The 23420-nt window shown below is 29.2% G+C and overlaps 1 protein-coding gene and 1 long non-coding RNA gene across 6 annotated transcripts in view; one reads left to right on the forward strand and one right to left on the reverse strand.

The window, feature by feature from the left end:
* Positions 1 to 23420, reverse strand: part of LOC141534322 (SET and MYND domain-containing protein 4) — a 62006-nt gene that overhangs the window by 15510 nt on the left and 23076 nt on the right. For 4 of the 5 annotated variants that reach the window (XR_012480398.1, XR_012480397.1, XM_074253613.1 and 1 more), the window contains exons 4-6: positions 4474 to 4849; positions 4229 to 4370; positions 564 to 676 (exon numbers count right to left, since the gene is read on the reverse strand). Coding sequence is in view for 3 of the 5 variants with exons in the window: in XM_074253613.1 (XP_074109714.1) it covers positions 564 to 676; positions 4229 to 4370; positions 4474 to 4840 (622 nt within the window). In the remaining 2 variants the exon portion in view is untranslated. Of the gene's footprint in view, positions 1 to 563; positions 677 to 4228; positions 4371 to 4473; positions 4850 to 5693; positions 5861 to 23420 lie in introns of those variants that run through there. The other variant, XM_074253614.1, reaches the window with a different exon arrangement.
* LOC141534370 (uncharacterized) lies at positions 9511 to 21562 on the forward strand. The gene is made up of 3 exons (XR_012480405.1): positions 9511 to 9867; positions 20683 to 20923; positions 21172 to 21562. It is a non-coding gene; the product is annotated as an uncharacterized LOC141534370 (long non-coding RNA).

Here is a 23420-nt window from a genome sequence, read left to right on the forward strand (position 1 = left end):
CGGTTCTACCCATTTTTACGTCTACAAAAATCGTGCAGCAAAAGACCTACAGTATTTTAGCAATTCAAATTATTCAAATAGTTCATTCGCACCCGGCTTTTGCTGTCAATAAATACTGTACACTCATTTCATAAAATTTATCGTATCAAATTTTAGTAAACAGATCATTCAAAATTTCTGAGACATCCATATCTTTCTATTCAACATCGGTCATACCTTTTCTATCACATAAATATTACTCTGACGTATTAAGTATTGGAATAAAAATTTTTATGGGATTTGGCCGAATTCCAATTTGTTAACTCATGTCTTCCGGTTTCAGTACAAAAGCATATTTTTTTTTTTTTTTGGAGGTAACTAAAAATAATCCTAAAAAAAATTGACATCATCACTTACCGAACAAAAAGGTTAAAATGTACAATTAAAGTTATTTAGAGCACTTGAACTCAAAAATAGAAAGCTGATCAATATTCATCAAAGTAAAAAAGAAAAATATAAATTTCTTGAGCAATAACAAAAGTTATCGTTCTTTAATTTTGTTAATTAAAAAAAAAAAAACTTACGTTTCCTGTAATTATTTTTCACCTCTCCGTCATTAGATTTGTAAGTGTTTATTGATTTTTTCGACTCTTCAACAAGACGGTAACACTCCTGCAATTTCTGCTCCAGTTGTTCTCTGAAAGTAATATTATTTAAATAGTTTTTTAGTGAATAAAAATTCTTCTAGAAGAACAAATAGATAAACTGACAGCTAAAGTTACTAACTGTATTTATAGTGTCAGTTTTCATCAAAAGTTTATAAATTTATACAGCTTAGAGAGGAAAACTATTTGTGAATCGTAATATAACGGAGTATGGTGCGTAGTATATCAGCGTCAAAGAGAATTCCTCTGTAACTTTAGTTAATTTTCAGAAATTACAAAATTAAAATTAAACGCATTATTACTCTAGTTATCTTTCACTTTAATGTTATATTTTCATCAATAAAACAAAATTTTACATGAGTTATTTAGTGATTGCAATTACGCGGGCCATCTAATTTTAACTAACCCCGCTGCTAGCAGTGATATTATTATAGTCCTGGCAAAATACCGCAATATCCAGCGCAAAGGACGTTTCTCTGGTGTATAGCACTGCAAAGCCTTTTCATTTCTCTGTAAAATAACTTGATAAAGTAACTATATTATCGTGTGACTTGTTTAATATTTTTTTTATTTTTAAATTCAATTTTAAAGGATTTTCAGTATGTTTTTTTTTCACTTTGGTCATTTTTTACAACAGCCATAAAATTATTGCCAATTTTTATTAATAAAAAATACTAGCAACCTTGGAGTCACTGTGTGACTGCCGTGACTTGTAAATAAAATTTTACTTTATTAAATAATGACTTTTGTTAAATTGCACTGTACTTTTTTATCTATTGAAGTTTTTACAGATATAAGCTCATCCCGATGTTACACTCATCAAGAGCTTTCATTTGAGTACCCACATCCATTTTTGATATATTTTTCATATATACATATATATAATATATATAAATATATGAAAAATTGATGTGGGTACTCAAATGAAAGGTCTTGATGAGTGTAACATCGGGATGAGCTTATATCTTTGAAAATGTTAATAGTTCACTAGATACAGAGTCATTTCTTAATTATGTCTCTAAAGATAGAGCATTTTCGAATGCCGCCTAAATACTCATCATTATAAATTGACTGTTGGTGAGAATGATATAAAACCTTGTATAGACACAACTCGAGGTCAAGACTTTTCCAACGACACCAAATTTAACAATAAAAACTTATTTTATCATATAAATACACCGGTCAAAAAAATTTGTTTATTCTCTTAATAATATAGATTGTTAACTGGCAAATTATGGCTTTTTAAGAGCTCTATAATTTTTTTTAGCAATTTCAGGTCGCCCCGACTCTGGCCTTTTCTATTCTTAAAATTTTGACATTTGATTGCAATATTGTGAACTTAAATATTTGAGATCAAGCATTACAAACCGTTTTAAATGTATAAATTAATTATGCACTTGTTCTCTCAATTAGATAATCGATAGTTCTGCATTAATGCTGACGTCTTTCCGTGACTCCTACAGTAACATTAATCATCTAAGCAGTACATTCGTGCAGCTTGATTCGGGATAATAAAAGTGCAAATGATGTTGAGCTTGAACGTATTTCCATTTGTTTTATCGAAAAATTTATTTATTCCGGGTAAATTTATAGCTGTTTTATAAAAAAAATTCATTATCGCGGTTATTTATTTGGTACCTACTATTGTTACCGAAAAATTATTTCGTTTATAATTAAATACTTTCTTTATGGAGTTTCATTGTTTTCTTAAATTTACTACTGCATTGTTTGTCCAAATCTAAACGTGCCGTTGACTCCACTCGAGTGAAAAGTATACAATACACACACGTGCAATGTACTTAGATACTGAGACGGTAATCATCCGGAAAAACAAGACGATATGTGAGGAAAAAAAATTGTTTTATTTTTTGTACTCGGCTATTTTGTCAAGATGGCTTTTTCTAATTCGAGAAAATACTACTGCAAGAACACAGTAGAGTATAAGTACAAAAAACACTTTTTTTATGACCCATAAGACGGTTAATTCGTGCTAGAATTAGATGATCGATAAAACCTGGTAAAATTTTTTATAATTTTATTTTTAAAAGAATTTTGTTATGAAAAATTTATTTTTAAAATAAAACAAAGATTTAAATTATTAAAAAACTGGTCACGACTCTTTGAAAATAAATAAAAAAATATTTGTCTGTTTTTAAATGCCACAAGAATAAATTATTTGGTGGGTATCCCGTTGGTCGGATCTTGGCTGGAAAATGCAAGTTTGTGGAAGTGTAAATAATGTAAGAAACAGCTTGACATTATGAAGGAAATTTTTGTTGAATCAAAATGAGATGTCATTTTCAAAGGAATGGTTATTATTTTAATAAAATTCAAACGTAAAACTCATTGTTCTACTGCAGTATTAAAATAATTTTTTCTTTCCAGTTTTTTTTTTTTTTTTTTTTTTTTTTTTTGTAACATAACAACCAAATTAACCTTAAACATACTTGAAAAATTTTAATCTCACTCTACCTATTAGGTCTTGGTTGTTTCATTTATTACTTTTCCGGTAAGCGTTGCGTGAGCGAAAAGACTTAACTTTAGTCAAAATCTTCAACAGATGTGCGTGTTTATAATCGATCTAGCTCTGCATGTTTACTCGCTATTTTAAAACAAAATGATACGAAGGATAAAAATTTTCGCAAGAGATGCTTCCGATCAGCACGGCATCAACTTCCTATCAATTTGGCCTCATAAAAAAATAAATAAAAAATATCGAGATTTTCGCGCTCGGGTAATCTATTCATCCGACCACCCTCTATTAGCATGACAAAAGCCGCGTGCTTTTATAAAAAAAAACTTTTCATTTTTTTTTTTTTCTGTCAGCAGTTAATTCGATAAATTTTTTTTTTTGTACTCCAGTAAACTGAGGATCATAATAATTATAACTACTAAAACCTTTCTCTTCAATTTACAACCGCGGGAGTAACAAGACTACGAGCGTTATTTTTTTATTATTAATAACAAGCACTACCACACAAAAGAGAATAAAATATAACGTGTGTATAGAACACAGGGTTGTTTTTACACAAGCGAAAACAATTGAGTTCGACGAGCAGGTTCGTAATTCAGACTACCGATTTAACAGAGCAAACATTTCCATATACGAATTCACGTTTAACTTGCTCTAACTTTGGATATTAATTCCCTTGGCGGTCATACTACTGTATCCTTCAGCTCTACATGTCACTCCTATATTTCATACATATATATTTCATGAACCTAATGTATACCTATCCGATTACGTTCCCTCGAAATGTACCAGCAAAAAGATTCACTAACCGGAATTATTATATCTCAAAATGGTTTTGCAATATTCATTTTTTAATAGACTATAAATCATCACTGTCTGCATGAAATTTTTTTTTATCGATTTATAATTAATTATTTACGTATAAAAATGTATGTACACGAAAAAATACGGGTTTAGGTTGTTGCATTTACTGCGTAAAATTTTTTATTAACAGTAACGACTGTTTTCTTCATAAAATTTTAATTGAAGTAATAAAATTGTAAAAGATTTATACTAAAATTTTATCATTACAGAAAATAATTGTTATTATTATTAAATATTTATATATTACCTTAAATTTTTTGGTAAGTCAAAGTCAATAGCCTCTAGGTCACTAATTGCAAATTCATATTCTCTTAAAGCCATTAAAGCTTCGGCTCTGGCTAGCAAAGCAAGCCCGAGATTTAAATCCTCTTTCGAAGGTTTAATTTTCCCTGTAAATTTCAATCCATTAATTATTATCAATAATTAATTGAATTTGTATTTTTCTAACATGCAAATAAAACGATTCTTTAGTAAATAGAAAATTGAATGTACCAGCATAAGGTGCTCTAAGCACTGCCTGACTGAAACAAAGCAGCGCTCTCTCATAATCATTCGCATTAATGAATTTAAAACCTTCGAGTCTTTTACTTGTTGAAATTTTATCATCTTTGTCTCTAAACAGAGGTTTTACTCTGCTAAGGATTCCCGAGACAATGTGTTTTATTTTTGCGTCAGAGAGAACACAGCGTACACGCTCGTTATCTTGACTCAATGCTCCAAAGACATTGTCAATCCACGAGTCATGAATACTGTTGCGTATTGACTCGACGAAATCCTTGAAGAAGCCTCGCTTGCCGGAATAAATCGTCTCCGATGAACAGACTCTTCGGTAAAATTCTATTCCATTAGAGTTTTCCATAATTTTGCGCTGAAACGAAAATGTCACATCGATAATACAACAGCTATAAATTAAGTTCTATCTCTAGATCCAGATTTTAACAACTCGGAAAATAATTCTCGTCTGTCGATATTCGGATTAAATTACTTGACATATCATTAAACTATTTTTAGTTTTCAGATTTTTTAAAATGACGAGTATGAATAATTCATATTGATGGCTTTAATTAATGGCATTACAGCATTCACTAACTTTCAATCCGAAAATATAGCTTTTACATGAATAATTTAATACTTTGCTGATTAAGCATTTATTTCAACTGAAAAACATCCATGTTATTTTGAAATATATATTCATATTTTCATTTTAAGAGATTATTTTTCAAATTAATGCATGAAATTTCTGTTGAACATTTAATCTTTTCAATTAGTAGAATATTGCCGTTCTGTCAGGGTGCAATTAAATGAGTATTTCCTGTATTTAGTAATTTCAAAATATTTCCTTTGACAATTTTAATTAATTTTTTATCAAATCTCAAGTATATTAATTTGATCAAAAAATTTTATATTATGATATTTATAGCTTTTTACATAATTATAAATAAATTCTAAATTTATTAATTTGTTCCAATCACTCAAAGATTAAGTAAATTTGATTAATCCTAAATTTTTGCATCAATTATTAAAAAAGAATTTTTTTTTTATAAAATTTGTATAATTTTACAAGTTTTTTTTTTTACAATATATTTTTACTAATTTTATTCAGTCAAATATATTTTTGTGGTGATTACACCGCAAAACTCGTAATGAGTAAAAATAAACAATTGTTTTTTATTGAGACTAAAAAAATTCAGAAATAACTTTAAACAATAAACCTTTTGATTTTATAGATCCAACTTGGCACGAACTTATTTCTGTCGGTTATTAAATTAACTTTCGTGCAAAATCCGTCAAGAATTTATTTCAAAACTCGAGCGTCGTAATTTTCTTAATATTCCGTGTGAGGAAAAACAATTAAAACGAAATAAAATGTAAGATTATCAGCAAACAACCTTTCTGATACATAAGCCGGGTTAATACTAACTGCTAAATCCGGATAGACGCACCAGGGCCAAAGCGTCGTTCTAACATAAGTACCTATTTTCATCCGAGTTATTTTTGTTTACTACGAGCTATAACGAACCTTTGCGGGGCTTTAACTAAAACACAGAGCCGTTAATGGAAAAAAATTCAAAAGTTTATTTCAATTGTTCCAATCTTTTAGTTGAACAATGTTTCATTGTACTGCTAAATTTTACCGAGCGACTTTAATACCCAAAAAGAATCAAAATAAACAAAGTATTACTCGACTTTAGACTCTAGATGTTGAAACGATATAATTGTGGTTTAAAGGATTTGTAAAAGTTCTATCAAGGATATTAATTTTAATATATAAAGACTAAATTAACCCTGATAAATTTCAAATTGTTGCGCGGTGTGACTAACGAGAAAACGTGATATTATCGACCATTTGTAGCTGTTCGATTCAAGATTAATCACCCGTTAAGTTACCGCAAGCAAGATTAGTTTGTTAATTATTATTATTATTACTATTATATAGCCTGAATTTAAAACTATCAATCATAAAGAAAATTATTTTTCCTTCAATTTTCGATAGAATTATTAGTTATTTTTTTTTTTTTAAGTTCTGATGGCGATTTTTATTATTGAAAAAACGTGGCAATTCATCCAGCTTGTGCAATTTATGTTTTTTTTTTTTTTTTTTTTTTTTTTTTTTAATTATAATATCGAGATGAAAGGATGAAATAAATGAAATACCTAAGAAAAATTCTTGAAAGTTTACTCTATCCGAATTTCCTTTGAAGTTGAATGGCCATTTTTCAAAGAGCATAGAAAAATGAAATTGTTAAAAATAATAAAATATTTATATAATAAATTAAATTAGCAAAAAAATCTTATTAATTATTGTATCTTTGACGGTAATATTCGAATATGTTGACATTAATTACAAACATTCATTCTGATGTAATCCTCATTCAGGAATTTATAACAGCACGGATTTATCAAGCGATCGTGATAATTTTAATATGTTATTCTGGATTACAAAATTTAATTTTGCTTTCGGACACTAATTTTCTCAAAGTGCATACAAGTACATCCAATGTTTATCGACTTGATCAACAAGTTTATCGTGACAAGGCCTGTAGACATTACAGTATGCCGTAAATAATTTTTCTTTCGACTTAATACGCATTCACCCGTTAAGTTTTATCAGCAATGTCGGGATAGAAAGCGTAGGTTACTTATTTATGGAGTTGAGTATTAAATTTAAAAAAAAAAAAAAAAATACTAGACTAAAATTTTAACTGGAAAGTCTCCTATAAAATGTCTTTTCGAAGTTTCTTTTTGTTTATACCCATAAAGATTTCACTACACAAAGTACACTTATTAGTAAAATACAACAAATCTTTGATGTTGCATTTCCAGAAAGAGATTATTTTGTTTCCATTAAAATAAAAAAGTAAATCAAATTCCATTTATTCTAAAATATTAAAAATATTCGAATGAAAAATTATTCTTGATATTTTTGTAATTAAAAATGAATTTATATCTAAAAAAAATTATTTACTTTTTTATACATATTTTCTTTGTAGATTAATTTAATAAAAAATAAATTATTCAACGAATATGCTGCTATTTAAATACACTTAAGCATTCTTATTAGAAATATGTAGATTTATCCAGTTTTATCATTAAAAGGTCAAATTTACTTTACTAACGACAAATTAGTCTTCAAAATTAATGCTATTATTTTGTATTAATTATTATCTGTGTTATGAATAAATAAATGCACCAGCGATTGTACTGTTGAATTTTAATAGTGAATTAAATAATAAATCCAGTGACAACTGGACACTCCACATGACAAATTCACATGAGTTTAATAAAGCGCTCTCCATGAAATATAATTAAGGGGAACAATAACACGACAATTAACGAAACTTTTTAGACGAGTTGACTATGAAATGTGTACATGTACCTATTATCATCATCACAACTGCGGTGTTTCACTCTATGCAAACTAATACCTTCATATAACTTTAGCCGTATATTTATACACAATTTGAAATATGCGGTTTAATTTAAAAATTTATTTTGAAGACAGATTGTAAAAATTTATTTTAATATTTAAACAAAATTCTTTTATTTTTATGCGTCGAATTTCATGCAAAAATTTTGGGAATGGCTGGGTCAATTTTTAGATGGAATTTTATTTTTTTACTAAAATTTCCATAAAACTACGCTCAAATTGTACGAACATTTTATGCAAAATTAATTATGCAGATGACACTTACAAAAAAAAAAAAAAAAAAAAAAAAAAATAGCGGTAATGATTAGTAAATTTACAAACTTTTTATCTCTAATTATTGATTAATTTTTTCTCTTACAATAGGAAATTAATTTCAGATTTGTCGGTGAGGAAAAAGCTTCACTAATTACACCAGTTTTTTATTTTATCCTTCGTTCAAATTTTTAAATGGATTTTCCTCAGTAAATTACAATTTACATAAAATATTTTATATTTACAGAGTAAGATCTATAAAATTAAAAATAATTCACTAGATAGTAAAGATAAATCTAAGAATACACATTATATATTCTCTCGGTGAATAGTGCAAAAATCAGAACAGCTTTTTAACATTTTAATGAAGTGAACTCGAGTTGATTCTTTATCACAAGCATGTAAGAACTATCTCACAAAAGGAAGAAAAAATGACACACTGGCGTGCATGAACAACTAACATCTATTCAACTAATCTGTCTGGGTTTATTTTGCGCGCGAACTGCAACGATCGATCCTCACCTCCCATTGGCGGCCGGTGCACGCACAGTCGAGTGGTAAAGCTCCAACCTGAGCCTCGAGCTTTCCAGTTTTTCTTGCGATCTCGTACCATTCACATCGCATCAGACAGCGTTTCAGCCAGTCTAGTACTACGACAACCACTTAATTGTTGTCATCTGTTATCACTCTGTTCCGTATCCTTCCGATCTAGTTGTCCCAGTAATTAAATTAAATTCATCGAATTAATTTATTGCAATTCACCCGATTACTTAATTGCTATTCTGGGCGTCAGTGTTCGACAATTAATTGCAATAATTTCTGGTAAACAATCAATTATCATTTATCATTTATCAAATTACAAAATTAATTTAATTTCTCCAAATTTAAATTCATACTAAATGATTAATAAATTTAATTATCAGTTTGTTGTTTCTAAATTGTTTTATTTATCTATGTCAACTTTAATTGATTTTGGAAGTAACGCTGTGAATAGTTGCGGAATAAAAAATACTACACGGGTCGACGTTTTCAATAGACTGGAGATAGATCCGCTGGAATGGACCGCGAATGTTTACAAACATCGGTTCCCACATGACTTTGATGTCGACGCTGTGTTCAAAATAACCTGTCCCGTCAGCTGCTCTTACTTTGACAATTTTTATTTCATTAACAGATATTAGAAATACTTTTTTAATTTTCCGTTTCATTTAATCAATTTTTTTTTATTAATTACTTTTTCCGAGAGAGATTTTTTTTTTTTTTTTTTTTAAATACTTGACAGTATTAAATTTCTTAATCACCATTAAGAGTTTCGAAATAAGACAGCGGCCCGAGCATTTAATAATAAAATGAAATTTTTCGCTTTTTGAGTGACACATTCATCCAATTTAATTTTTCTACTTCTATTTCGGCCTGATAAATAGTAATTAATTTGGATACATAAATTTCGGATGGCTTCAACTGGAGTGACAGTGAGAGAAAATAGATGTAATAAATAGATGGCCGTTGATGAAGGATCATTGTGTGGATATTGAGTGAATAGCTGTTTCTGAGCGGTAAAAATCACTGGATAACAGTCTCTTTGGATTACTGTGAGTGTTGGTTTTAAATCCTTGAAAAGTAGTGTTTCGTCAAGTTTATTATACCAAGTGAAAGCTCACAGCTGACGAGGATCAAAGCTATTTATGCTTCTCTTAAACTTAAAGGTATTTTTATCTTTGTTTTTTACAGACTTTTATGTAATTCATGTCAACATAAATATATATATATATATACGCTCTTATCTATTTTTGTTTAGTGCGAACAGTTACAATTAATAAGATTAAACCGGGTCGTTTGTGATATCAAATAACAGGTTTTATCTACTTTAAAATAAGTGTTACTTTATTTGTTTACGAGCGCTGTCTGCTGTGAAATATCAAATTAACTCTCGTGATATTTTTTATAACTTTAAAAACATCGTTTTAAACTAGATTTTATAATTTTTCAAGTCAATCTATCTTTACTTTTTATTTAGAAAATAAATTGAAGCAAACGAGTTTTACAAAATTATAAAAAATTTTTTTATTTAATTATTTTTTTTTTTTTAAAGAAAATTTATTAAAAAGTTTCCGGTTTGCAATCAAAATAAAGGTGTTAATTTTAAAAGCTTTAAATTTTTACTCTACTTGTTCTAAAAAGCCGTACATGTCACCTACAATAGTTAATTTTGCTAGAACTATTTCAAGTATTCCAACAGTGGAAAAAAATAAAGAAAAAAAATTCTGTTTTCTCAGCAATTACGGGTGATAAAAATTTACTAGGGCACTTAAGTGTTGGTTTTACCTTTTCGGGTTCTCTGTTTTCGGTTTGTTATAAATAAGTTATTCATCAACTTGACTTAATCCTCAGCGGTAAATAATGATTTAATTATTATAAAAACTAAGGTAGTTTTTTTTTGCCGGTATCAATGACATAAAAAAAATTTCGCTGAAAGTTTACTGAGAAAACCAGCTGCAACATAACTCTAGAATGTTTTTGTTACATAATTGCCAAAAAAGTTAAACTTTTTGTCATAAACATTTGCCACATAGTAGCATCTATCATTTCGCCAAAACTTGGCAAATGTTTACTGTACAATCACTAGTGCTAGGAGTTATAGAGTAAATATCGCCCGCTAACATGCAGTAGAATTATTCAGTAACACTAGATAAATTATAACCACAATAAAATGAATTTTTTATGATAAACTGAAGGAAATTTTAATAAATTTCCAATACACAAACATTAAAAATTTTTTCGCAGCTTCAGTTATCTATATTATTAAGAGAATAAGCAAAATTTTGTGACCAGTATATTTATATGATAAAATGGGTTTTTATAATTAATTTATGATGATAAATATTTAGGCGGCATTCGAAAATGCTTTATCTCTAGAGACATAATTAAGAAATAACTCTGTATCTAGTGAACTATTGACATTTTCAAAGATATAAGCTCATCCCGATGCTACACTCATCAAGACCTTTCATTTAAGTACCCACATCAATTTTTCATATATTTATATATATTATATATATGTATATATGAAAAATATATCAAAAATGCATGTGGGTACTCAAATGAAAGCTCTTGACGAGTGTAACATCGGGATGAGCTTATATCTGTAAAAACGTCAATAGCTAAAAAAGTACAGAGCAATTTAATAAAAGTCATTATTTAATAAAGCAAAATTTTATTTATATATAGTTCACAAGTTACTGCAAGGTTGCTAGTCATTTATTAAATAAAATTAAGTTATCTTGCTTTTCTTGATTGCCAAAAGGTTTTTCTTAAAAAAATCTCAATAAATTTGAATAGCGCTAATTCTAATTTACGGAAGAATCACAAAGCGAAGTTGTCTTATTGCAGCTCCAGTGAAGCGTACTCTTTCTAATATATTATATCGATCTTACGAAATTTTGCAGTCGAATAGACGTGACTAGATTATTGAAATCTTTGTGTGCTCCTGCTACACACCGTGGCTTTCTATTTACTTTACAACCAACTTCATTTATGTAATCTTTAAATTAGATCTGCTATCAATTTTTACTTAAAAGTTCCCAGGAATAGCTTATATCACGTCACTCGTCTGTCAATAAAAAATAAACTACTTTTTTTTATTTCTTCACGTGAGTTGATCTCATTACTGCCGCCTTTTTGACATCGAGCTTTAAATTATCGATAGTCCATCATTTCCAGAAGCTGTCTGGGTTTAAACTCAGTAATGTTTTAAACTCAGTAAGACTACAGCAATTTATTAAAATTTAAGAGTGAATTTTTTGTAATATTATAAATAAAAATAATAAAACTTTTAAAATCATCTGAATTTTTTGTTTCTGTAAATTGAACTATTAATCTCATTAACACAGACATTTATTGGTGTAATTCAAGTTTTGTGCAATTCAAGTAAAGATCTATTTATAATTTTATAGAGTAAAAAAAAATAATTGGGTTAGTTATATAAAATTATTTTTAAAAAATAGAATTATTAATTCATCTAATTTTTTTTCTAGCTTATAAATTGTAGAAAACAAAATAAAATTGGAAACTTTTTGATTAAATCTCTAGAACGATCGCAGTGTAGATTTCAATTGCGATAAAAGAGTCCAAATACTAACAATCTCCGTTTGCCTTAAATTGTAAACACTTTGATTTTTACGGATGGAAGAAAATCCTTTAGCCTCTTGTTAACTCGAGTTTAGATTCTCAAAAGAAATGAAGCTCTTTATCTATTTCCACTTGCTGCTGAATGAAATCTTTAGTTGGCAATTGCACAAATAACGTATTTTATTTTTTTTTTTTAAAAAGATATTACAAGACATCAAAATTAATTCCGTGAAATTAAGACGTCAAATATGATTGATGGAACATAGGATTACATAATATATCAAGAGCGTCAATTCATCTTTATTAGAGCATCTTTTTCGTCTAGAAGTTACAAAACTCGCTCAATTTAAATTAGACTCCAATTTGACATCAAGTAATTTCATTAAGGATTTATTTAATTATAGAGGTAATAATAATAACATCAATACAAAGAGCAACTGAACATTTATAATTGAACGGTAATACGATGTGTTCTGTACTGTTCCTAATTTTTTCGAAGTCCAACTGTTCCATTGCTAATTAATTACTCAACTCAATTTTATCGTTGTCCTGTTTGCTATTCGTTTGTTTACAGTTATGAAAATTAAATGAAAACACCGGTGTTTACTCGATTGAGTAATTATATGGAAGTGGGGCAGCTTCTATTTGTCAATACGTCAATTTAAAAATTTTTTGGAGTTTTCTCAATTAAATGAAATCGTGAATGTTCCAGTTTTTCAATATATCCTTTCAAAATTCGAATAATTGATATATCGACAGTTATTTTTTTTCTTCAATTTACACTACATTTAATGACATGAAAAAAAATATATTTATGTCCTAAAATCAATAGATCACTTGTAAATTGTCTATCAAAATTCAAATTTAAATTGAAAGCCTTTTAAAATTGATAAATCTTTCATTTTGTTAATTTTGCAAAAAACCTGAATTTTTTTTTTTTTTTCGATTAAAAGCGAGTCTCTATCTACTTTTGTATAATTAATTACTTTTGTATAAATTACTCACGATTCATTTTAAGATAAAATTTAATAACAAAAAATGTATATTCAAATTTTTAATCCCGTCGATTTTCACACCAAGATCCATAGAAGGCATAAAAATTCCATACCTTTGATAATTGTGGTCATAGTGGGTCACAAAGTGACTTTCTGGCGATACGGAGGTAACTTAAAGTGCATCGGATGCTTTGCTCCTGAGTCGGGGGGTGAATAGCGAGACTAAGATCGAACTAAAATCTATCATGGCACTTTACGCTCATGAATAGCATAGTTGACTTTAAAATCATCTGAATAAAAGCTGGTAATCGAGGATAATCAATTCTATTGTCGATCGTTTCTTAAAGTTGAATTCTCTTCGAAGCTGAGTAATTTAAAACATTGCAACATATTTTTATACCTAAAAAAATGACCGATTGCTGGTGAAACTTGTACTACGTAACCCTGATATGGCTTATAACCTTTTTATGGTAATGCGCAAGAAGTTTGACAAACTGTTAACACGCGACCCGCATACAATAATTCGTCACTAAAATAGGGTTTCGTACTAGGAAGATAATACGCTATAATATATATATAATAATGCAGTATTTTTCTTGTGAATTTTGATGTTTTAGATTAGATATTTTTCTTTTATAAAATAACTTCTGTGACGTGGAGTGACTGACTGGAGCGCTTGTATCTTAAAATATTAATGTAGCTGTTAGAGCTTAAAAGATACTAATTATTTTTAGCTTCTAAGCAAGTCTAGACAAGAAATGCCTTTTCGTAAACATGGAGCTAATTAGATTTAAACCGGAGATAAGCACATGTCTTTTATAAATATATCTTGTGAGATAACCATTGAGATTTGTGTCGTTGATTTTTAATGAATGTCGGTAGTATGTCGAGGTGAATTTGGTTACAATATCGTTGAAGGTTTAATGTTGATATCTTTAGATATGTAATTATAATACTGAGTATTAAATTTATATATTTAGCGCAATTATTCATGTCTCACTGAAATTCATGAGCTTGTCAACTAAACTCGATTATGATGAATGTATTTAAATATACCTGTTTCAATCGGTCAGAATAATTTGCTAACTGATTGAAATAGAATTTTAGAAAACTTTATTTTAGAACATTTATAAATATTTATTGAATTTTTTTTAATTATTAAATGCAATTGACCATTAAATTAATTATTACTACTCGAATGATTTAATAATCCAAAAGCAGTATTCCATCTACAATAAAAATTCTATAACTCAAATAATTCAATACCGAATTCCTATGTACATTCTCCCGTCTAAATGTGATAGAAATTTCTCAAGCTGCAGCAGTATGTACGTGAAAGGTTTCAATACTTTTGTTAAGCTTGCATTAGTATGGCGGTTCTAGTAATGGTTGATCAGTATTCTGCGGTTTTCTGGTAACATTCCATCCAAGATTCTGTACTTACTGACAACACTAAGTTTAAAGTATTTCGTGAAATTAATAACTAGTTGACATCAACAATTGACATCACGTACGACAGTTATTTCTTTCATTTACCACCATCATTCTAGTTTAGAAATAAAATTAACAGAATTGGATGAATTATCAAAAAGTATTGCTTTGCAATTAATTTTTAGAGATTTTAACTATGTTGTTTTGTTAATAATTTTTTTTATGAATAAATTTTTTTTTTATAATTAAAAATCTACTGGCTCACATTTGAATATTTAAGCTTCTAAATCTTTGATCATTTAAAGTTAAAAGTTTTGCTTATATTTAATCGGAAAAAAATGAAAATCATTAAGCACGTGTTAATGATTTTTTCTATCATTAAAAAAAAAAAAACAATAATAATAAAGTAAAAATCTAAAAAAAAAAATCAATACTGCAGTTGAGCGCATTATGAGAAAAGAACAGAACAAGTTGTATAGAAAAAAATTTGTAAATATACAATAGCAATACCTTTTTCTATGATTTTCGGGTAAAAAGCTTTATACTCGATAAGCCCAAAGTTATATAGATAGGAATTTCTTTATGTCTCTAAGCGCATCTAAAGCCGTATACTGAGCGTCAATTTAATTTTTGATATAAAATAAACAGTATAAAAAATATTATTACTTCCTCATAGAGGATGCAGAAATATAATATGCAGAATAGTAATCTTCTAAAATTGATAGGGTTTCTTGGGAGTGACATTTCGGGATGACAGAAAATATCAACGTCAAATATTTTGAACGAATTATGGATCATGTCTTCAATGAGGAAAAATATCTGCTTTATACACTTGATTTATTTCTTTCCATCTTCAATTGTTGAAAATGACTTCAGTTATTAATCCGACCTCATTAGTCTATTTTCGCGCACATAACACTTCATCTTCATCAAAAGTCAACTATTAAATATTAAGCGCATTAATCAATCCCATTATCTTTATTAATATCTTACTTATCTCGTTCCATTTTCCTCATTTGTAAATTTCTTAACATAATACACGGCGAAAAAAAATACGAGTTGAATTTTTCAATTAATAAAGTTTCGAAATTTAATTTAGCATTATCAGAGGATTGATTTGTCTAAATAAGGATAAGTTGTCCAAAGTGTTTGAAAATTGGTTTTATTTCTTGACACTTGGCTCAACGACAAAATCCGTCTTAAAGTAATAAAAAGTGAATTATTTACTCAGTTCTTACTTCCGTTCGGTTTTGCTCAAGCAGTATAGTCCGATTTAATATTTATATTGATACGAGCTTTGAATATTATACACAAGTACATTATTCATAAATGGTACACTTAAAGCTTACTGCTGTTAGCTGTTACAACAATAATAACAGTAACAAATCCCTACAAACATGTAATAAATATTATTGAGCGAACTCAATAAGTTTCCTCTACTAGTCTAAGGCCGGAACATGATTGGATGAGTATGTACAATGTACATCAGTAACTTCTGAGAACTACACCCGCATAAACTTTCAATCCACCCGATAGAGACAGAACAGTTTTTGAATTTAACTGAACTGGAGTTTTGAGCTGTGAATCCTCTCGTTTGCATTTACCTGTTGGATAAACTTCAATAATATGATTTTTTGCTTAATTCATCAAGATTTATGGCTATTCACAGATGCTTGATCCCTTAGCATCAAGAAAGCTTCTTTTAGATTTTAGAAATTGATAATAAACTTTGCAGAAACTAACGAGTTATTCAATTTTTTTATTGGGTAAAATATTTTGAACAAGTAAATTTATTTTGAAAAATTTTTCAGTGCAAAACATGGTTAGAATTTGTTTCAGAAAAAAAAATTGTTTGGAGTTATGAATAACATACATTCATGAATGTTTGTAGAATGTCATAGAGGTAAATCTTTTGAAAAGCGGAGTTAGTTTGAAGTGCATTTAAATTCGCGGCATCAAATACAAATATATGACGTATTTGTTGTTGCGATGACCAAAAAAAAAAAATAAATTCTGGTATTACGGCGGTTTGACACAGTGTAAAGATTAAAACACGTGTATACTTTTCTGAGTACTACGAACAGTGAAGCAAATATGCATTTACTAATACGAATTTACGGTCTGCTCATTACTAGACTGGTTATATTTTTCGTTCTTTGATAAAGAGCACTTTCATGTTACGGACCAAAAAAAATTTTAAATACGCTCATTTTCAATTTCTGCAGATTTACGAATTACATGAATTTATCTTCTCGTTATCAAAATTTGTCGGGTTTACTCTATTTTTTTCTTCTATTGTACGAGCTACTTCTACTAAAGTATAAAAAATGTATTTTACTCCCTCGCGAATTATCAAGGTTTCAACTCTTTGAGAGAATATGGAATTACTGGAAAAGAAAAAAAAAAAAACTAGCACTCATCACGTAGGGCTCTGATATGATTTACAGCAGTTCAAAAGAAGAATTAATTCAACCACAGAACTTAAAAATTTTAATAGCAAACAGTGTGGAAAGTTGGTAAAATTAATCACCCGAAATTTATCTTTGTCATTTTATTTTTTTAAAGCTAAGCTAGTACTTGTTTGGAAAGCAAACAGAAATACTCAAGCATATATGAAGCATATTTACTGAGTGTGCAATAACAATACTGAAGCGTTATCATTAGAAGCATCAGATCGACATCTCAAGCTCCCCTTAATCGATTTATATAGAGGCTTACCGTAACAGCATGTACAATAAATTGCGGGTCTCTCTTTATTATTACTGCGAATAGTATTCCAACTCTTCCAGCAATTTATTCTATTTCTATCGATGAACTTCAAGGTATTCAAAGTTTCTCGTATTTAAAATGTTTCAACCTATTTTAGTAACAATGCATGTTGACGCATTCAATAGCCGGCGTAACATTTAACTGATGTAAAACAAAGTTTGCGGAAGTATTCAAATATTGATTATGTTGATAGAATTATGCTTTTGACATGAGGGGTATCAAACTTATGAAACTTTATAAAAGTCATAGAGTTTTAAAGGGTTCGGACATTCGACGTTTGATAGAATTGTCAGCATTCTAATTGTTCCCTAATGTCTCCAATTAGCCTCACACCTTCATTTATATTTGAGCATCAATTATTTCTCCTAAGCTGTAATGGAAATTGACTAGGTACAATTCGATGAATTTTTTAACGGGTATAATTTATGATTTCACTGTCTAAAGTTGTCTTGCAGTCGTGAATTATTAAAACATTTATATCAAGCTGATTGTAAAGCTATGGATATAAATAGTCATGTAGAATTTTATCAGGCAAAATGAAGAAGCGAGTTATTTTACGGTTAGATAACGTTTGATCAGAGTCACATAAACTACTGGGAGGCATAAAAAATTCACCGAGATCGATCGAAAGTCAATTTCCATAGAGTAGTCAAAGAACGATGTTTATCTACTTTTTTTTGTGGTGATTGTGAAAACTATTTCTGAGCACTGTGATAAAAAAATATCTATCTAAAAATAATGCTAATGAAAAAATGTATAATACGAAACGAGTTTGATAGCATTAAGCGGCAAGGTACACGTAAGTGGTTGCACAGAAAGGATCAAATGAAATTTGTGGAATTGGAAATTCAATCCGGTTGGAGAACGAAAAACTTTTGTGGTTAAATGTGGTACTGCTGTTTGTCATGAGCATAACCTTCTATTCTCAATTTGTCAACGAGAGAAATAACTTTGATTGCCACTACAAGCATTTCGTTTTAATCCTGTAACTAAAACCGAAATTCTGATTAAATAACCTCGATAACAAAAATATTTTTACCCCTTTTGGTATCTCCAAATTCAAACACGCATTTCACTGTCATTGTGTTTCACAAAAATTATCTTAATTAGATTCAAGTTTATTGATCGCTGGCGCATTCCCTTATTTTTTGCGTGACATTTTCGTGACTAGAAAACATTTGGCTTTTTTAGACGAATTTTAGATTTCCCCTTGTGTAAAATAATTATCATACAGTGTGCCGTATGTTGTGCAACATGCGAATTTTAAAAATAAAACCTCTTGAGTTCATAATTCAATTTCCATAATTTATTATTATCATTATTATGATTAAATTGTAACTTGACATTGATTTCTGTTCACAAATCATCTTACTAATTTTCCTTGATGATTTATCAGGTAGTGAAGCGACAAGTCAATTGTTTGGAAATCAAACGTCAATCCAATCGCCCTGAGGGTGGCCATGTTCATCATACAACTAGATTAGTTGATATCCCGATGATGAACCAGTCAATCCAATCCTATCAGTTATCATTTTCTGTTCCGTTCGAAGACTGGTACTATTTTAATCTAAATTATTTTCAAAGACTACTTAATTTCAATTTATTAATCTGTTATTAATTCTGTTATTAATCAGCTTATTTCTTCTATCTGATCACAATTGATAGCAATTCCGACCTCAGCAAAATTAATGTGATCATTGAATGAAAATAAAAGCATTGAAATTTGCCCACTAATTGATTATCTTTGTTCTGTCCACTACTCTGATAAGAGATAAGAAAATTGCAAGGGTATAGATACAATGTGTCCCTTTTGAGTAAATGAAACCTAGGTTTCATATAAACTAACGATAACTGGTATTGTTATAGTTTCTGAACAAACTTCTAGATCAAATGACTATTCAATTTATCACCAATTAAATTTGTAGATATTCTGTCTTGAATATCTGGCACTATATCATTGTGCAAGAACAAATTTATCATTTCCGACTTCTTTGGACAAGACACTCTTGGCAAGGCATCCTTGAATGGAATTTACGGTCGTAATTTAAATGCAATTCTTTTCACTCCCTTGATTTACAATTCCATTTACAAGCTTTTGTCAAAAATATCTTTAATCAGTTATTTGTCAACATCCAACTGTTGATATCGTCGCAAACTTTGATGTAAAACTAAAAAAAAAAATCTCCTTTCATTTTTTCCTTTTTCATAATTTGTTCTTGGTCGAAAAAAGTGCAAAGCAGAAGCTTCAACAGCAACTTAAAAAGATAAAAAAAACGCTGAACTTTTTAACCCCTTTTTCGTGATCAAAAGTTTTATCTTTTAAATACACCTAACACTTCTGTAGCTTCTTTTCCTACAAAAAGTATCGAAAATTTTCTTTTGTACCAAATCGTCAGTAGAAAACTTTTTTGCCATGTTTAAGAATAGAGATAATATTAAACTTTTTTAAAATGTCTAATTGAGTTGAATGGCAGGAATTTTAAGCCATAAGCCTTTCAATTTTAATTCACCTACAACATCACGTTAGTTAAGAATAAATATAAATTTTCCATTCATAGAAATACAAAGCTTATGGCAAGTTTTAATAGACAGTGAATTGAGCTTATTTAAATTCATCTCTTAGGACTGGATTTCTAGTCTATTAAATATTTATCATTACTTCGAAGTTATGGAAACTATACCGATGACCAATGAGAATGTAGTCTATTTTCTTACGTATTATATGTACGTATTCTCAGTATATAAATCGATGAAGTAAACTGAACAATTTAAATTATCGATAGTTCCATTGTTCCTTAAGTAAAATAAATTCTACGTAAAAAATTTTTCAATTTTCATATTAAATGCGTTTTTATTTTATTTTGGTGCTAAATAACAAATTCATTTTTAAAAAGCATCGAACAGTAAGCTTTTTAACGAACAAGTTTAATAATGAACGCTGATAAATTTTTGTTTGAAACAGTTGAAAAAACTCTCTATTCAATAGACCTTTTGTCTTAGTTTTATTTAATGTCTCTTTGCAGTGGAGCTTTTGACGGGAAAAAAAAAATAAAACACCTAAGAAAAAAAAAGTCATTGTGTTCATGTTAAAAAAAGTTATTTTGTATCTATTAATTTATTTAATAAATATATATTTATAAATATTAAAAACACCGGATATTTCAATCGGTAAACTAGGCATTTCTTTTTCTGTTGCAGTTAATTGCGAGGACCAGCTGATATGGCAGACTGTTATCGAGCTACAGTAGAACGAATTCGCTGGGGTAAAAAATCAACAAGAAGAAATGTACCAGGATGTGATCCAACTTCCCCAGAGTTTCTTAAGAATTTAAAAATAAATGTCTAGGAAAATTTAAAGAAAATAAAACGGAGAATAAAATCTGGCGAATAAAAATGGATTTGCAGTTCCGACGGAAAAAATTGGTCAAAGCCATCTTCAGTAAGTTATTATTCCACATGTTTGCTATTTATAAACAAAATGATACAAAGAATCAACAGGATCGCGAGTGGTGGACTCGTGTTGTCCATCTGTCGGCGTCAAGATTCCGACAATGACAACAACGCCTGCATTGTCTGTTAGTTTACTGCTCGATGATCCTCGGCTTCTTCTGGAAGTTGTTTTTCCACTCCTTGCCATCGCAACAGGTACTTTACAAAATATTTAATTCACTATGTAATTCTTTCTAGCTTCCTCAATTATTTTGTTCAACTTTTGAAGATTTGCTGAGCCGCTTGTTTTAATGAAATTTAAATTATTTCACTTTTAGCTTCCGATTTTTATTATCCAAATTAACGCGAAAAGATCGATCGATTGTATTTACAATCACTCATAAAAATTACATGAAATATGCTCTGATATAAATTGTTATTTTGTACAATATATAATGCACTGTTACTTAATGGATAGTTAGATAGAGTTAGATAGAGTACCTGAAGTAGTTATAGAATTGTTGTCATGTACTTAATATAATTGAACATCAGCTTATGTTATAAGCTTGTAGGTCTTTGCTTCGTGACATATGTTAATCGATTAAGAATATAGTTTTTCTATTCATGTTTCAGATTATTTATCATGAATACTTTTTGATTTTGGTGAATTAGAGATTTTTAATTTTTTTTTTTTTATGCAAAATATGAAAAAAAAATTAATTTTTACACAAAAAAAAAAGGTTTAGTTGAACGATAAAATTTTTTTCAGAATATCCGAGTGGTTTTAAAGCTAATAAAATTAATTCTGCGATTAAGTTTATTTTTTAGTATACAAAATAATACGTTGAAAATTTTTGGTACTAACAAGATCAATAAAATTTTGTTCCAACCATAATTTTACGACGGGAAGTCGAAAATTTGAAACCAACATACCTCTGGTCCTAAAAATCAGTCAGTCGGCATAACTGTATTTATTTAATACAATAGATTGAAATAATAAAACACGCCAAGTTATTGGATTCGGTTAAACACAATGTACAATGTTGCAGTTGTGGTGAAGCCGAATAAAACCAAATTGCCCGAATACAACGGCTGCACAGTAATCATTATGAGCATAATAATATCTCGAAATACCAACTACAAAAGCAATTTCGAGCTCCCCAACTTATGGTGTCATCATTGAAATTATTGGGCACTAATGTTAGGCTTTGTAACAAAGTAATCTCCCATGCAATTTTTATCCTACACTCATTTCTTACAGCGAAATCACTGTATGTGCTCAATCTCTCATCGAGTTTCTTTGATTGTGAGAATAAATGATAGATTAAACTCCACAGATTGACACAAATTGCCAGCTAATGAGTAAATTGATCCTCTTCCCTCTTTATCAGCCATCAAAATAATTTTTTTTATCCCTAATAGATCCAACATTCTGCAAATACTTTCTAACTCATCACTTGGTATTTCAAAGCTGAGGTTTATTTTTATTCAAATAAAATGTCACACAAAATACTTTAAATTTCTCTTATTTTTCTTGTTTGCTTCAATGCAGCCATCAGACTTTTTTTATAAACTTATTTAAACTTAAATAATTCTCCAAGTTTATATTTATATACTCATCAGCTGTCCCAGCGTTAATTTTCCACCAGATTATTTTCGACTGCAAATTGATCCTTCATTTAAGGTAACATTTTCAAGTATGCATCAACCTTTGGTATTTCGGAAATTTATCGACAAAATACTACCCTATTTTACGTCTTTTCACCAGTCGCACTTGTCCATAACTTAACAAACTTCCGTCTATCACTATAGTGTCCATTGACATTTAGAGCGTCCTTACACTGTTGGTGTGCAAAGACCAGAGTATTGTCTGCATAGTTAATACAACACATAACATGTAACACTTCAGACACTTCCTGTTTACTATCAGCAAGTAGTCCATGACTTTCTTGAATGCACAGCCGACAGATAGCTTCAATGATTGTCATTTAAAATTCAACGAACGTTGAATTTAGTTCATTAAACTCAAAGTTTATTTTGGTTTTAAGTTAGGTCAGGTTTCAGGGGTTGATAAAATCCCCCACCAATACACCCATCGATGATTGATGCATCGATTCTTGATTTCCGGCGGCCCAGTTTCCAGCTACCGGTTCTTCACTGAAAATCAATATTCAGAGCATCTCAATGCTTTTAATTAAAAGTTATCTTTCAGCCCAAATCCTTGCATTGCGGCGGTCTATAGTTTCACTTAATTATTATTTAGCTTCCATTTGCATACGAATTTAATAATAAAAAATGACCAACAATCAACCGAAGATTGCCGATATTAAACATCGTAATTTAATTCTCTGGTTCATTATTGCTTCAACGGGCCGAACCGATCATTAAATCGAAGTTCATCTTCTTTCATTAAAAATAATCTTCATCTCTGCTCACAAAATGAAGCAGACGTTCTCGATTATTTTCAAGGAGTTTTTTTTTTTTTTAATGTGTGTGTTTAATATCCT

The sequence above is a fragment of the Cotesia typhae genome, unplaced genomic scaffold (genome assembly GCF_013202065.1).
Source record: "Cotesia typhae breed Kobodo isofemale line unplaced genomic scaffold, CoteBio_Ctyphae scaffold_13, whole genome shotgun sequence".
Lineage (NCBI taxonomy): Eukaryota > Metazoa > Arthropoda > Insecta > Hymenoptera > Braconidae > Cotesia > Cotesia typhae.